This window comes from Dromiciops gliroides, chromosome 1 (assembly GCF_019393635.1).
Source record: "Dromiciops gliroides isolate mDroGli1 chromosome 1, mDroGli1.pri, whole genome shotgun sequence".
Taxonomy (NCBI): domain Eukaryota; kingdom Metazoa; phylum Chordata; class Mammalia; order Microbiotheria; family Microbiotheriidae; genus Dromiciops; species Dromiciops gliroides.
The window spans coordinates 576,172,564-576,187,449 of NC_057861.1; the positions used below are offsets into that span (position 1 = coordinate 576,172,564).

The 14,886-nt window shown below is 37.9% G+C and overlaps 1 protein-coding gene across 3 annotated transcripts in view; it reads right to left on the reverse strand.

Annotated features, from left to right (window-relative positions):
* PIP5K1B (phosphatidylinositol-4-phosphate 5-kinase type 1 beta) overlaps nucleotides 1-14,886 on the reverse strand; it is a 339,881-nt gene that overhangs the window by 92,469 nt on the left and 232,526 nt on the right. For all 3 annotated transcript variants that reach the window (XM_043979091.1, XM_043979093.1, XM_043979092.1), the window contains exons 8-10: nucleotides 3,466-3,677; nucleotides 393-476; nucleotides 230-278 (exon numbers count right to left, since the gene is read on the reverse strand). In XM_043979091.1, the coding sequence (XP_043835026.1) occupies nucleotides 230-278; nucleotides 393-476; nucleotides 3,466-3,677 (345 nt within the window). The remainder of the gene's footprint in view (nucleotides 1-229; nucleotides 279-392; nucleotides 477-3,465; nucleotides 3,678-14,886) is intronic.

Sequence of the window (14,886 nt, forward strand, 5' to 3'; positions counted from 1 at the left end):
CAGTATTTTCAAGCCCACCATATTGAGTATTGTCTATTTACCGATCTGGATTTCCTTCTTACGTAGATTTAAAACTCTGATTTGCACATTTTGAGTTTGCAGAAGCTTTTCTGCTTCTCTTTGTAGAAGCCAGTGGCTCATTGTTCTAGTTATTAGATTCTCATCATATAAAGTCAATTGGGAGTACAGAGTAATCAAAATGTTAACAACTCATATAAAAGTACCTTACCCCATCATAAACAAGTGCTTTCCAGGAATGTTCTAACTTCTTCATTAACCTAAACATACAAAAATTAAAAAAAAAAACAATCACAGGAAATAATGATATTTCAGAATAGCATATTGATTAATTTAGAAATATTGCAAAGGTTTTGAAAAACACCTCTCCTTACCTATATGATTGCAGAATATCAATAATGCCCATAAATAAAAGTAGTTTTTCTCCTTTATGGCTTTTAGCTGGAATGCCTCCCATTCTGTTGATGGAACATGGAGATAATATTTCATTTATCATAGGCTAAAATGTTTAAAAAATATCATTATTAATAAGTAACCAGGTTTAACACTGCCAATAGTCTGTTGTTTTCTCTGCTTCTATTCTCTCCCCCATTCAATCCCATCAGATAAAGCCATCTAATTGATAGATCAGGTCACATCACTCATGTTCAAAAGCCTTACTGGCTGCTAAATTAAGTTAAAATTCCTTACTTTTCTGTTCTAGGCCTTTCATAATCTAGCTCTGACCAACATCTCAACGACGGACATAAGCCTTCTTCTTAATTCTTTTTGTGTCCAAACCATAATTTATATAATTCCCCCATATGTAAAACATTTTCCTCCCATATATTTTTATTTATTTGACCATACCTGATGGTCAAATCTTGCCCATCCTTCCAAGCCCATTGGAAAAATTCATCCTCCACAAAGTCTTCACTGATTTTCTTAGCCAGAAGTGATTCCTCATATTTTTGAAATCTTATAGTATGTCATAACTCTCTTTTATGTTTTTACCTTTTATTATTCTTTTTAAAAATCATATTTGTGTACCTGCATTTTCACTTCCTTCTCCTTAAGAGATTATAGGCAACTTGAGGGAGAGGGACTTTATGTTAGTCACTTTTGTCTTTTGTTCAAGGCAGAACACATTTCTCTACCCACTGAAGATGCATAATGAATTTTTGTTAATTAGGATTTTATAAACAATCTTTTAGAGTAATGAGAAACAAAGATGATATGGTGTCCCCCCACTGCTTTTTTTTTGTGTGAGGCAAATGGGGTTAAGTGACTTGCCCAGGGTCACACAGCTAGTAAGTGTCAAGTGTCTGAGGTGGAATTTGAACTCAGGTGCTCGTGAATCCAGGGCTGGTACTCTACCACTGTGCCACCTAGCTGCCTCCCCTCCCCACACTGCTTTTAAAAGACATACTGAAAACAAAGGCTGCTCCATGGGCAATCCCTGAATATAGTACCACAGTCACCACAGAGGCTGATTCTAGCATAAATGATGTGGTCTGCTGTCAAGGGTTGACTGGGAATGATGTTACCATTATAGAATTTCTCATTTCATCATCCTTCATGTTCTTCAAGCTCTCTGTAGGTTTTGACACTATTGGTCACTACCCACACCTCTTATATACCAGCACTTCCCTTGTATTCTGCAGCAACGATCTCTTCTCATTCTGTCACTTGTCTTACCACTTCTTTTCAGCAAAGCAGACTGAATCCTCATCAATATCCTACCTCTGACTGTATTACTTCATCCCTCCCCCCACTACCCCCTTCCTCATCCCTCCTCCTGCCTTGCTTTTTATTGTTCTCTTCTACCTTTAGACTTTCTCCCTTAGTAATAGCACATCTGTTCCCATGGGTTTAATGATCATGTCTACATAGAACACTCACAAATCTTCATATCAGCCTCAATACCTCTCTAGTACTTTGAACTTACTAGTAGATTTTGTTCAAATGAATCATATTTCATAATAAGTACAAAGGCTAGACAAAATGACTTGGGGAATGTGGCAGATTCATCTATAATAGCTTAACATGCCTTTATGATCTGGTCAACCATCAAGAAATCTAGAAGCTATATAATTAAGGCCAGAAGAGACTGGTTTTAAAATTGTGGGGCCCCTGCTCAGATCACATGTGTGCATGGAGGGGGGTGGTGGTGGTGGTGGTGGTGGTATACAACTAGTTTTCGTCCTTTGCTTTGTTTCTGTTAGCAAATATGCAGTTTATACTGAAGTCGCTATTGCAGAGCCAGAGACTACATCTTCCATCTTTATACTACCAAAGAGAATTCCTTTAGTGTAGAACAGAGGTTCTGAATGACAACCTTAACGACTGTCATGCATTTAGGTGATAGATAAATCAAAATGATCATTTCCTATTCCCGAGTGATCTTCTCAGATTGAAGCTTGGAGTAGTTAGTACTAAAGAACAACAACAACCTTCAAAGACTTTGAGTTAATTCCTAGGAATTATGCTCTTCTAAACAAAAAGCTGAAATGGAGTTGAGAGGTTGCTGACTACGGCCAGGAAAGCTGAAACTCACTTATTCATTTTTTTTTTTTTTTAGTGAGGCAATTGGGGTTAAGTGACTTGCCCAGGGTCACCCAGCTAGTAAGTGTTAAGTGTCTGAGGCCGGATTTGAACTCAGGTCCTCCTGACTCCAGGGCCGGTGCTCTATCCACTGTGCCATCTAGCTGCCTCTCACTTATTCATTGTTAAGTAGAAAAGAAATATGCATGTATTATTATTCCATGTTAGAGGTTAGGCGGTTGAGTACATTTAAAATATTTATTTATATGATCACAGCAAATCTGATATAAGAATAATGATTAACATTTTTATAGTGCTTTAAAGTTTCAAAGAAGTTAACAAATAAACATTATCTCATCTTAGCCTCACAACAACCTTGGGAGGTAGGTGTTGTTATTGTGTCCATTTTACAGATAAGAAAACTGAAGCAGAGTCTAAGTGACTTACTCATGGTCATCCAGCCAGTAAGTTATATGAGGCCAGATTTGAACTGAGGTCTTCCTGACTCCAGGTCTAGCATTCTACCCAGTATGCCACCTAGTTAAATGTCTAAGGACAGCTGGGGTAATACTTAATTCTTTAAGTATGTGAATGGTGGCTTTGTGGGAAATGGATTAAACTTGTTCCCCCTGGCCCTAGAGGGCACTGTTGGGAACTATGGGTTGAAGTTTGCAAAGAAGAAACTCAAGGGTTGATATAAGGAGAATTTCCTTATGATTAGAGCTATTCAAAAGGGGATCGGCTTGATATTTAGAGTAATGGCTTCCTTCACTGAAGGGCATCAAAGCTAAGGCTAGATGGCTTCCTGTCAGGTGTTCTTGTGGAGATTTTTTCCCCCAGGCATGGGTTGGACTGAGGTCTCTTTTAACCCAAACTGTGATTCTCTTAAAGTTCAAACATTAATGCTTAAACACCAATACTTACGTGTTAGTACTCTCAGTGATTACAGAATCTCCAGATTTCCCTGGGCCTTGAATAGACTCCATTGCTGTTGAGTAGAGGACTTTCTGTACCCCAGGCCGCTTAGCATCAGGTACATTTTGTGAGCTCTCCCCTTCTTTTTCTTTTAATGAATGGTCCAATATATGGATTCCCAGCAAAAGACTATAGTCCATTATTTTGAAACTTTCCAACACCTAGGAACAAAAAAAAAAGAGTCAAATGTACAGTTATCCCTTCCATATCATGACTTCCCCATTGAAGTTTTGATACAATGCAGGTCAGCATAAGACATCAAATGGGAATTTTGGGGGAGTTTTTGTTGTTTTGTTTTTGTTTTTGGTGAGGCAATTGGGATTAAGTGACTTGTCCAGGGTCACACAGCTAGTAAATGTCAAGTGTCTGAGCCCGGATTTGAACTCAGGTACTCCTGACTTCAGGGCCGGTGCTTTATCCACTGCACCACCTAGCTGCCCCAATTTGGGGGGAGTTTTGTGGAAGCTGCAGATGACATGTGAAGGCCAGCAGGTGATGCAGAGCCTATGACCAAATACTTAGCCCAAAATTTACAAGAAGGTATTGTAAACACCCCGCAAAATAAAAATAAAAATAAAAATTCAAACTTCTCCTCTGGTATGAAGGAACAAAAAATTTTATGTGAATTTTCCAGGTTGAGGGGGCACTGTGATGTGGAAGGGATAACTATACTGTGAACCACAGAGCCTTGACTGCCTCCCACAGGGGAATTCTTCTCAGCAAGCCAGAAGGCTCTAAAATTACAGAGAAGTGCTGCATATCTGAGAATACTGTCTAGCAGTCAGTCAGTTAAAAGAGATGGAATTAAAGATAAATGGAGGGGCAGCTAGATGGCGCAGTGGTTAAAGCACCGGCCCTGGATTCAGGAGTACCTGAGTTCAAATCTGGCCTCAGACACTTGACACTTACTAGCTGTGTGACCCTGGGCAAGTCACTTAACCCCCATTGCCTTTAAAAAAAAAAAAAAAGATAAATGAAAGGGCACATTGAAATCACCAAGCTATTAGTTCACGCATGCTAAACATTTGCTTTATCAAACAATGAGAGCAGCAAGTTTGCAATTTATGCAAACTATAATGAATTACTACAATATTTCAGGGATTTTGAGCTGGAAGGGATCTTAGAGATTAGCTAGTCCAACTCCACCATTTTATAGATGAGGAAACTGAGGCCCAGCATGGTGAAAGTGACTTGCCTGAGGTTACACACCTTTAAAAAGTAAAATCAGAATGTGTACCCTGGTCCTTGACCCCAAATTCAGCACCCGGTACATGTAAGAGCAGGGTCTGTCATTTCTCTCTCTCTGTCTCCTCAGCACTGAGTACGAAGTAGTGGGTACTTAATAAATGAACCAAAATGAGTGGGTCTCACTTGTTTCTTAAGGGCAAAGACTAGAAACCATTCAGTGGTAGCTTCAAGAAAAAGTTCACTTTAAATCTGGATTCTGCTAGAATAAACTCACATCCTAGGTTGGGGAGGTCTAGAGGTCATTTTTTCAATGTTTGTTCTCAAAACTTGTTTTTCTCACAACTAAGTCTTCCTCTTAATATAGCCTAAAGAAGGATTAGAGCTTACAATTCCATTATATACTCAACAGTCGATAAGATAGAGGATTAAATGTCTGTGCTAGACAAGGTGGGATGAAACAATACTTGACAGGTAGAAAGAATTCCAGTGTCAGCTAAAGGGGTCACTCTTTGCAACAGAATTCAGACATAAATAATTTCCAATGAATGCATCCCACGTGCATATTAGATATTTCCATACTCATTATTCCTCTAGGTGGATTGGTGCAAAATACTTTCTTTTATGGCCAACTATCCCATTTTTACAGCTCCATTTAAAAAAATACATCATCCTTCCCTGCTTGCCCTGTGTCCTTGAAAGCCATCCCCTGTAACAAAGGATGAGAAGAAAAAAAAAGAAATTAAAATGACAGATCAGCAAAACTAGCCAACAGAACAACAAAGCCTCAGAAGTATATGCAATGTTTTATAACCCACTGCATCCACCTCTGTGAAGAAGCAAGGTATGTTTTCTCATCTCTGCTTTGGGGAGCTGGCCCAAAGTTTACATTTCTTTCTCTAGAGTAGGGAGTTTTAGTTTCCTGATATGCATGCTGGTTTCCTCTAAAATATCTTACACTATCATTTTTCCATGCAAAGCTGCTCAGGAAATGAAAAGGGTCCAGAAAGCAATATAATCCCTGCTTAGGAGAGCAGACAGTCATAATAATGTCTTTTTTTAAAGAATGCTTTTATTTTTTTCTTGATTACATGTAAAAGCAATTTTAAACATTTTAAAAAATAATTGAATCCCAAATTCCTTCTATCCCTCCCTTCCCTCACTCTCTCCCTCATCATGATGTCTTGTTAATTTCCTACCATATAATAGTTAGGTCTCGAATTGGCTCTATAGCTAATTCTCAATTATTTAGGGAAGAATAGAGAGCATGTAGGAGTTCTAGATCATTAATAAACTAGGTAATCAATCCCTAAATAATTGAGAATTATTTCTTGTGCTATTCACCTTCTATAGTCTTTTTTTTTTTTTTTTTTAGTGAGGCAATTGGGGTTAAGTGACTTGCCCAGGGTCACACAGCTAGTAAGTGCTAATTGTCTGAGGCCGGATTTGAACTCAGGTATTCCTGATTCCAGGGCCGGTGCTCTATCCACTGCGCCATCTAGCTGCCCCTCACCTTCTATATTCTTAACATCAATACACTATTTATTAGCACCTCTATTAAAGTTCTAGTAAGGAATAAGGAAATTCTTAGGGAGGTCTTGACACAAGTCTCTCCCCTCAGATGTCAGAGATCTTCCTAAAGCATAGGTCTCACCATGTCATTCCTCCTACTCAGTAAATTCCAGTGACTTCCAATCCCCTCCAGGATCAAGTATAAAATCCTCCATTTTGTATTCAAAGCACTTTGTAACTTGTCTCTCTCTTTTCTTTGCAGTCTTTTTGTATCTTATTTACCCCACTATATTCTTCTATCCAGTGAAACTGACCTTTTTGTTCCTCAAACAAGAAACTACATCTCCCTTCTCTAGGTATTTTCACTGGCTATCATCCTCCATGCCTTAAATGCTCTTCTTCATCTCTCCCTCCTGTTTTCCCTGACCTTTGAGTCCTAGCTAAAATCTCACCTTCTATAGGAATCTTCCTGATTCTCCCTTAATTCAAGTACCTTCCTTCTGCGTTAATCTCCAACTTATCCTCTCTGTGTGTGTATATATGTATATATGTATATATGTATATATATATATATGTGTGTGTGTATACATGAATATGTTAATTTGTGTACATATGTATATATGTATATGCATGTTTGTATATATCTGTATCTGTATCTGGTTGTCTGTATACTCTCTCTCCATTGGACTGTGAAGCTGCCTAAGACCAAATGGAAAGTCATCAGGAGTATTTGACATGGACTTTCTGTTCGAATGGTACCACTAATATTTACTGCCTGTGTGACCTGAATGAAGTTCCTGTACCTTTCTGGCCTTAATTTCCTTATCTGTCAAATGAGGGAGTTGCACTTACGGCTTTTCTGAGTTTTCTTTCAGCTCTAAATCTTGAAACTAAAGAAATAATTAGTTTCCCTATTTGTTTGTGCTCCCGGGCAGTAGTCTAAGCATTTTTTATCACATGCCCATGAGTGAGAAGTTTCTGAGCATGCACCTTTCATATATGCATATTTGTTTATAAATTATGTGCGTGTACTATTTTACTAATGTGTATTCCAAAATGTACACAAAATAGAGGGTTGTTTTTTTCCAACTAAAAAAGCAGAGATGCTTTATTGCACAAGTGCTATACTTAGCTACAAAGAAAACAATCTGACCAGAACGTCAAGAGGTTTCCATGGCACACAGCTAAGTGAATTGATTTCAGGCAATATAGATCTTGCATTAAAAAATTGGATTATCTTTGTCAGGGGAGAAAACATAGACATTTTTAATGGATGACATAAAGATGAAATAAATAATATTAATTTTTAATTTTACTTATTAGTGATACAAAACCCCCCCCTTTTTGCTCTCACTGAAAATATTATTACTCACTGCTCACTACTCTGAAGTACAAAGTCTTCTTTCTAAAGGGGAGTCTCACAAAGTCATGAAATGAGTGTGGGGGGAAATGTGTGTGTGTGTGTGTGTGTGTGTGTGTGTGTGTGTGTGTGTGTGTGTGTACAGGATGCGGGCAGGCTGGGGATGGGAATTTTGCCAACTGTAACTGCACAGCCACTGTTGAAGCTGTTCTGGTTCCTCTTAGGTTATAACTTTGCTAAGCTCAAATAGGGATTGGATGAAAGCTCCCCCAGCAGTGAGAGGAATAAGGAGAATTTGGGGGATTCGTGTTGTTTTTGGAGACAACCTCCTAACTAGTTAATACGGGCAAGGCAAAAGGTCCAACCCCCCCAACCTCTCCATTGGTTAATCACATACCCTTTGGGAACATGTCTCAGTCCCCCCACCCCTTTAGAAACCACTGTTCTGCACCAAGAAGCTTAAAGGAAGAAGGTTGAAACTTTTTCAGAAGGTCAGCTTTTAAAAACTATCACCAGCTATTGCCATTGATCTACAAGATATGTTTCCTTATCAGCATGGGAAAATCAAGAGTTTTGCTAAGTACCAATTAATTCCAAGACTCTTTACTCTAAGCACCTCAAAAAGAGCAAGAGGGCACAGATAACAATGAGGTGACTTGAAAAAAGAAAGCTGTAAAGTATCCCTTGAAGATAATACAACACTAACATGATGCAGGTTAGATTTATTTGCTGCTTATGGAGGTTTAAGGAGAAATCTAACAGAGATCCAAAGTTCCATCACATGCATAAGGTTTTGTAAAACAACAGTAACGACATCAAATTCAATTGTCTATGGGTAAAGACATATTATGAGATTTACTGTCCTGAATCTCATGTTAGGTGGATCAGAACCTTCACATCTCAAATGAAAGCACTACCAGACCTTGAAGTGCTTTGATGTTTCAAGAAACCAATGAGACAGACAAGAAATATAGTTTGTTTATAAGTTATCCATTCCATCACTGGGGCCAGCCCTGGAAGCCTATCTAGCTTGGTAGAACCTGTTAAATCTAACATTCTCCTAGCTCAGGACTCAAGAATCATCTGTAAACCATACTTGGGTATAGTATAAAAGAAACCTTGAAGAAATGGTAAAACAACTCATCAGGCTGGTCAAAAAAGTCACTGGCATCAAAAGTCAATGGCATCTGTATTAATCTCACTTGCCATTAGCTGAGGTGGGTAGATGGCACAGTGGATAGAAGATTGGGCCTGGAGTCAGAAGACCTGAGTTCAAATCCTGTCTAAGACATTTATTAGCTGTGTGACCCTGGGCAAGTCGCTTAAACTGTATTTGCCTTAGTCCAGTGGGGAAGGAAATGGCAAACCACTCTATATCTTTGCCAAGATAACCCCATGGACTGTATTGGTGTACGTGGGGTTACGAAGTGTTGGTCTTGACTGAACAACCACAACCATTAAGTGCCTGATTCTTTAAAAAATGACTCTCCCCACTGTCACTGGGCTAAGACAACTCAGGTGTGTGCCTGAAGCAAACATACTCAGCATTCCATTCTATCTCACTCCATCAAATCCCCACCAAAGGTAATAAAAAGCAATATGGGAAAGTCTGAGCTTATTAAATTAATTTTCAGTGACTGATGCCTAGTAGGCCTCTCCTCATTTCTTTAAATGCCCTGGGCTTATGGATACATATTAATTTTGTACAGTTGCTTAAAAACAAGATTGATAGCATGGTTTCAGTAAGTATTCTTATCAATGCACTATAAATTACTACATCCAACAAGTTGGATCAAGAGTGGTTTGATTTTTTACCACCCAATATGCATTACACAATAATTCCAGTGAGGTGGCATAGGAGGTAGAAGATAGGACCTAGAGTCGGGAAGTTGCTGTTCAGTTGTTTTTCAGTCATGTCTAACTCTTCTTGATCCCATTTGGGGTTTTATAGGCAAAGATATTGGAATTGTTTGTTTGCCCTTTCCTTTTCCAGCTCATTTTACAGATGAGGAACTGAGGCAAACAACAAAATGCTAGCTACTGTGATTCTAAGGTGTAATAAGGATGTGAATTCTTCTGAATGGGAGCTAGCCTGGAACTAGAAAAGGGTTCAAGAATCACATCCCAACATTTCCATTAATTTCATTGTTCATCTTTTAAGCATCCAAAAATTAACTCTTAGAAAGTGGATCTAACATCTCATCCTCATATAAAACTAAATTGTTTAACTTCAGTAATAGTTTACCATGATAGGAAGAGCATGGGATCTGGCATTGAAAAGTCTAGAAGCTAGTTTTTTTTTTTTGTGTGGGGCAATGCGGGTTAAGTGACTTGCCCAAGGTCACACAGCTAGTAAGTGTCAAGTATCTGAGGTCAGATTTGAACTCAGGAACTCCTGAATCCAGGGCCAGTGCTTTATTCACTGCGCCACCTAGCCACCTAGCCACCCCCCTGAAAGCTAATTCTAACTCTGCCACTTACTGGTTGTAGGCCTGGGGGAAGTCAGTGTTTATTAGCCACAGCTTCCTCACTTGTAAAATGAGGATTACAACAATACTCGTTCTGCCTATCTCACAGAACTACAGTAAGAATCAAAGGGGGGTCAATTTCTCCCAAATTCCTTTGTAAGTTGTAGTTCACTAAACAAAATGAAAGTGAGATGATACTTAATGGTTTCTTTTATTACTTAAGGTGGGGGATAAAGAATGTCTGACGCCTGATGCTCTTAGATACACTGACCAGAAGAAAAGACACTGAGTACCCCAATAGTGAAATCTGACTGACAGTTTCAGAACAGGGGTTGATGTGACTCGGAAGTAAGGAAAGATAAGAGAGAGAAAGGGAAGTGGTTTATTCTTTTCTCTGTCCTTTCAGAATTCTTTGAGCATCCCTGAAAAAAGGCAGAAATCTTCCATGGGAGGCTGGGTTCTTGTTTTCACTGTGAAAGGTCATAACAAAGAGAAATCTAAAGCACCACATTCTCACCGGCCCTTTCATGCATTTTCAAGGAGAAATTTATAAAAAATAGTGATCATACCAATATTTTAAAACACATTCATTAATCCCATCACTGACAAAAGCAGGGACAGAATTCTGGTCACATGTACCTAAGAATTGAATGAATTAGTAGCCAAAATGGTTTTGTTTTGTTTTTTTCCTTTTGCAATTTTAAATAAGGAACACAATATATATTCTATAAGCTAATTGGAGGGCTTGCAAAGATTTCCAGCACTCTGTAACACAATAGATGGCAGTCATTTCAGTCATTCAGGTCCCACAATTACTTCTTGCATTATCAGCATGAGGTTGACATTTCTGGTTGTTTTGGTAACTCTGAATTTCCTATTCAAAACAGCAGGCCATCATGCAAATAGATGCCTTTTCACCTAGCTCATGCAGGACTCAACTTTGTGAATTATAGAGAAAGGAGAAAGTTATTAAAATAGTCAATCAATGAGCATTCTTTAACTATCTCTATGTGCCAGGCACTGCTAAGAACTGGGGATCCAAAGAAAATAAAAAATAGGAACTCTGAACTCATGGAGCTTACATTCTAATAGATGAGATAGCATACAGATGATTGTGTAGATATAAAATACATAAAGAGGCATCTAGGTGGCATAGTGGATAGAACGCTTGGCTTGGAGTTAGGAAGACTTATCTTCAGTTTCCTCATCTGTAAAAAGAGCTGGAGAAGGAAATGGCAAACCATGCAGTATCTTTGCCAAGAAAACCCCAAATGGGGTCAGAGAGAGTGCTCTTTTTTCACATGACTGAAACAACTGAACAAAAATATAAACAGTGTAAGGTATTAGTAGTCAAGGATCCCAATCAGTAAAGTTCTTCACTTTGAAAGTTTGAAATCATATGCTTTTTCTTTTGCGGGGCAATGAGGGTTAAGTGACTTGCCCAGGGTCACACAGCTAGTAATCATCAAATTTCAGAAGTGAAATTTGAATTTGGATCCTCTTGAATCCAAGGTCAGTGCTTTATCCACTGCACCACCTAGCTGCTCCTAAGTCATATTCTTTTTAATGTTGCTGTTTAACTTACATATCTTCCAATATGATGTGTGTGTGTGTGTGTGTGTGTACTTGTGTGTATATGCAAGAGAGGGAGGAAGGGAGAGAGGAAGAAATAGAGGAAGATTGTTTTGCATAGTCATTTAAATTTTACAACTTAACTAAAACTTCAAGTAAATTGGAAAGTGGGATTTTTTTTTTGGTACCAAAAACTATTTTTTAAAATGTGAGCAACATCTGAATATCTGGAAGGAATCAAACTCTATTGTATCTTTTACAAAGTAAGTACTTGATAAAAATTCCTTATTACCTGACAGTCAAGTGATAGCAAAAGACTATTAACTTTTGTATGGATAAAGATTTTGGCATAAAGATCTGGGTAATGGCTTAGGATGCTGATAATACTAACAACTACTCCTCACCTACTCTTTCCTCATCAAAACCTTGTGGAATTGTTAAGGCCTTATTATTTTTATTTTACAGATGAGGAATAGGGGCTCAATGACATTAAATGGTTTTCCCAAGGATACACAGCTAATGTCAGCAGTGAGACCTGAATCCAGATCTTCTGACTTCAGTTCTAAAGTTCTTTCTATTCCATTTTAGGCAACTAGGTGGCACAGTGTATCCACTGAGAGTTGGGCCTGGAATCAGGAAGACCTGAGTTCAAATCCAGCCATAGGCATTTACCAGCTGTGTGACCCTGGCCAAGTCTTTTAACCTCAATTTCCTCACCTGCAATATAGAGATCATAATAGCATCTACCTCCTAGGGTTGTTGTTAGGATCAAATGAGATAATATTTTTATAGAGTTTAGCACAATGACTGGCACGTGATAGACATTTAATAAATGCTTATTCCATGCCACTCTATTACTATTTCCTGCTTTCATTCCATATACAAGAAGGAAAAAGAGGAAGCACCAAGAACAGAGCACACAGCCCTACAACCTATCTGAAGTATGACTATAATAGTTATGAAATGGAGATATTACTTTCTTCCCCTACAAACTCTTTGCCGTGGATATGATTCTTGTTTTGGCAGAAAAAGTTGGGTGAAATCCAGTCACTGCTGGTTTTCTCTTCCCCCACACTTCAAGAGTTCTTCTGTACATTGCTGCAGTACCAGACATAACTGTTATTTACAGAGATTCTCTGAACTTATTGCTTGTTAGAGACACAAACAAACCCTGGCTAAAGGGCAAAGTTGTTCTGTGACAAATTAGTCTGAGCTCCAAAATGTGCTAGAGACAAGATATTACAGCAGTTACCTTTAGGAAACCTTTGCTGGTACTGCTCATGATACCCCTGTTGTTATTTTGTTCAGTTGTCTGAGTCATGTCTGACTCTTCATGACTCCATTTGGGGTTTCCTTGGCAAAGATACTGGAGTGGTTTGCCATTTCCTTCTCCAGCTCATTTACAAATGATGAAGCTGAAGCAAACAGGGTGAAGTGACTTGCTCAGGGTCACATAACTAGGAAATGTCTGAGGCCAAATTTGAACTCAGGTCCTTCTGACTCCAGGGATAGCACTCTATCCACAGCACCTCCTAAATGCCAGAACATTTATTAAGTGCACACTATGACATGCCAGGAACTGAGCAAAGCTCTGTAATATATCTGTACCTCATTGAATCCTTCTCTTCCTCCAAACTAAAGCTCAAAAACAGCATCTCACAGGGAGCCTTCCCTAATCCTCCACTTGCTAGTGCCATTTCTTCCTCCCAAACCAACTTGTATTTATTCTCTTTTTTTGGTCTAAATTTATAATTTGTCTATAATGTATAGTATAATTTGTCCACAAATAATATAATATTAAATGTTATATAATACAATAGGTTATATATTATATACAATATGTACTATTACATAATATATTATGTTGCCATATATAATTTGTCTAAAATCTGTCTAAATTTACATATTCTCTTTATTTTATCTAAATTTATATATGTCCTTTTTATCTCCTTCTTGAGGAGAATAGAGATTATTTCATTCGTCATATTTGTACATCCATTGCTAAGCATAGTGCCTGGCATATAGAAGATACTTAATAAAAACTTGTTGACTGATGCTTTTCTGCAAAGTAGAAAGTGGGAAAAATGGAGAAACGATACAGATAAATAAGTAGTTCAAGGGTTGACTCTGATAATTTGTGTTACACAATTTGGGATACAGTGATAGGACTAAGCAACAGAAATTTAGCCAATAATTCAAAGTGATTTGTTAAAAAAAGGTTCGATTGGAGCTGTTGTAATTACACTGTGTTATTTTCACATCTTTATCTTTTTTTCTAATTTGGTATTAAATTCAACCTTTGCTCTAATCAGTTGATAATCTGACTGCACACGAACAGCTGATTTTGAAATGCCTCCTGTGGTGGTAACTAGTTGTTTTCTGCGTGTTAAGAATAATTGCTTATATTAAGATATGGTCAATTTCATTTTTAGTGATTTTTTTTTCTTTACCACAAAATACAGCATGATTTCACTCTCTTTAAGAACGCATAAGAAGCATACTTTTTAAATTTTACATTTTTTCTTTTTCTTTTTTAAACAACATGGCTAACATGGGAATATGTTTTGCATGGGGAAAAAGGCATAAAACTTTTGAGTAATCTATAACCTTTTAGTGTCTGTGATTACTTAATCCAAAATCATATTTTCCAATATATTTTTGACTGTCCTCTCCTTAGCCCATCTTCACAAATGAAGCCACTGGGTACATGTTTTTATGTATATACACACACGCGTATATGTATATAGGTATGTATATTTGTATGTACACGTATGTATATGTTATAGATGTTTATATCTATGTTATATATCTAGGTATATGTTAATTTTTGTTTGGAGGATCACCATAAAGATTTTCTCTACTTTTCTGTGTTCAGGGGCAAATGTTGGCATTCAATTGTCTTTGTGATGGTCCCCTTATATCACTAGCAGTACAAGGTGAGATAACTAAGTTCTAAGAAATAGTGTTTCTAGATGTCCTGGAGTAGACATGCAGTAAACGCTATCGAGTCCTTTTTTTCCCCATCTCTAAGGAAACCCTGGTGAGGTAGCCTTCTATCCAGCTGCGGCTTGACATTTTCTGCTTTTGTTTATAATAAAATGCCAGTATGGGTGGGGTTTGAATCTTCCAGTGGTGCATTAACTCACTGGTCATTAGAGATCTCACATTTAGAATACCAACAGCTAAATTAATATTCGTCAGTTACAGCTGCAGAATTTTAAGATTTGTAGGAGGCCTCAGGAGCCATCTAATCCAAGTCAACTCCCCAAAGAA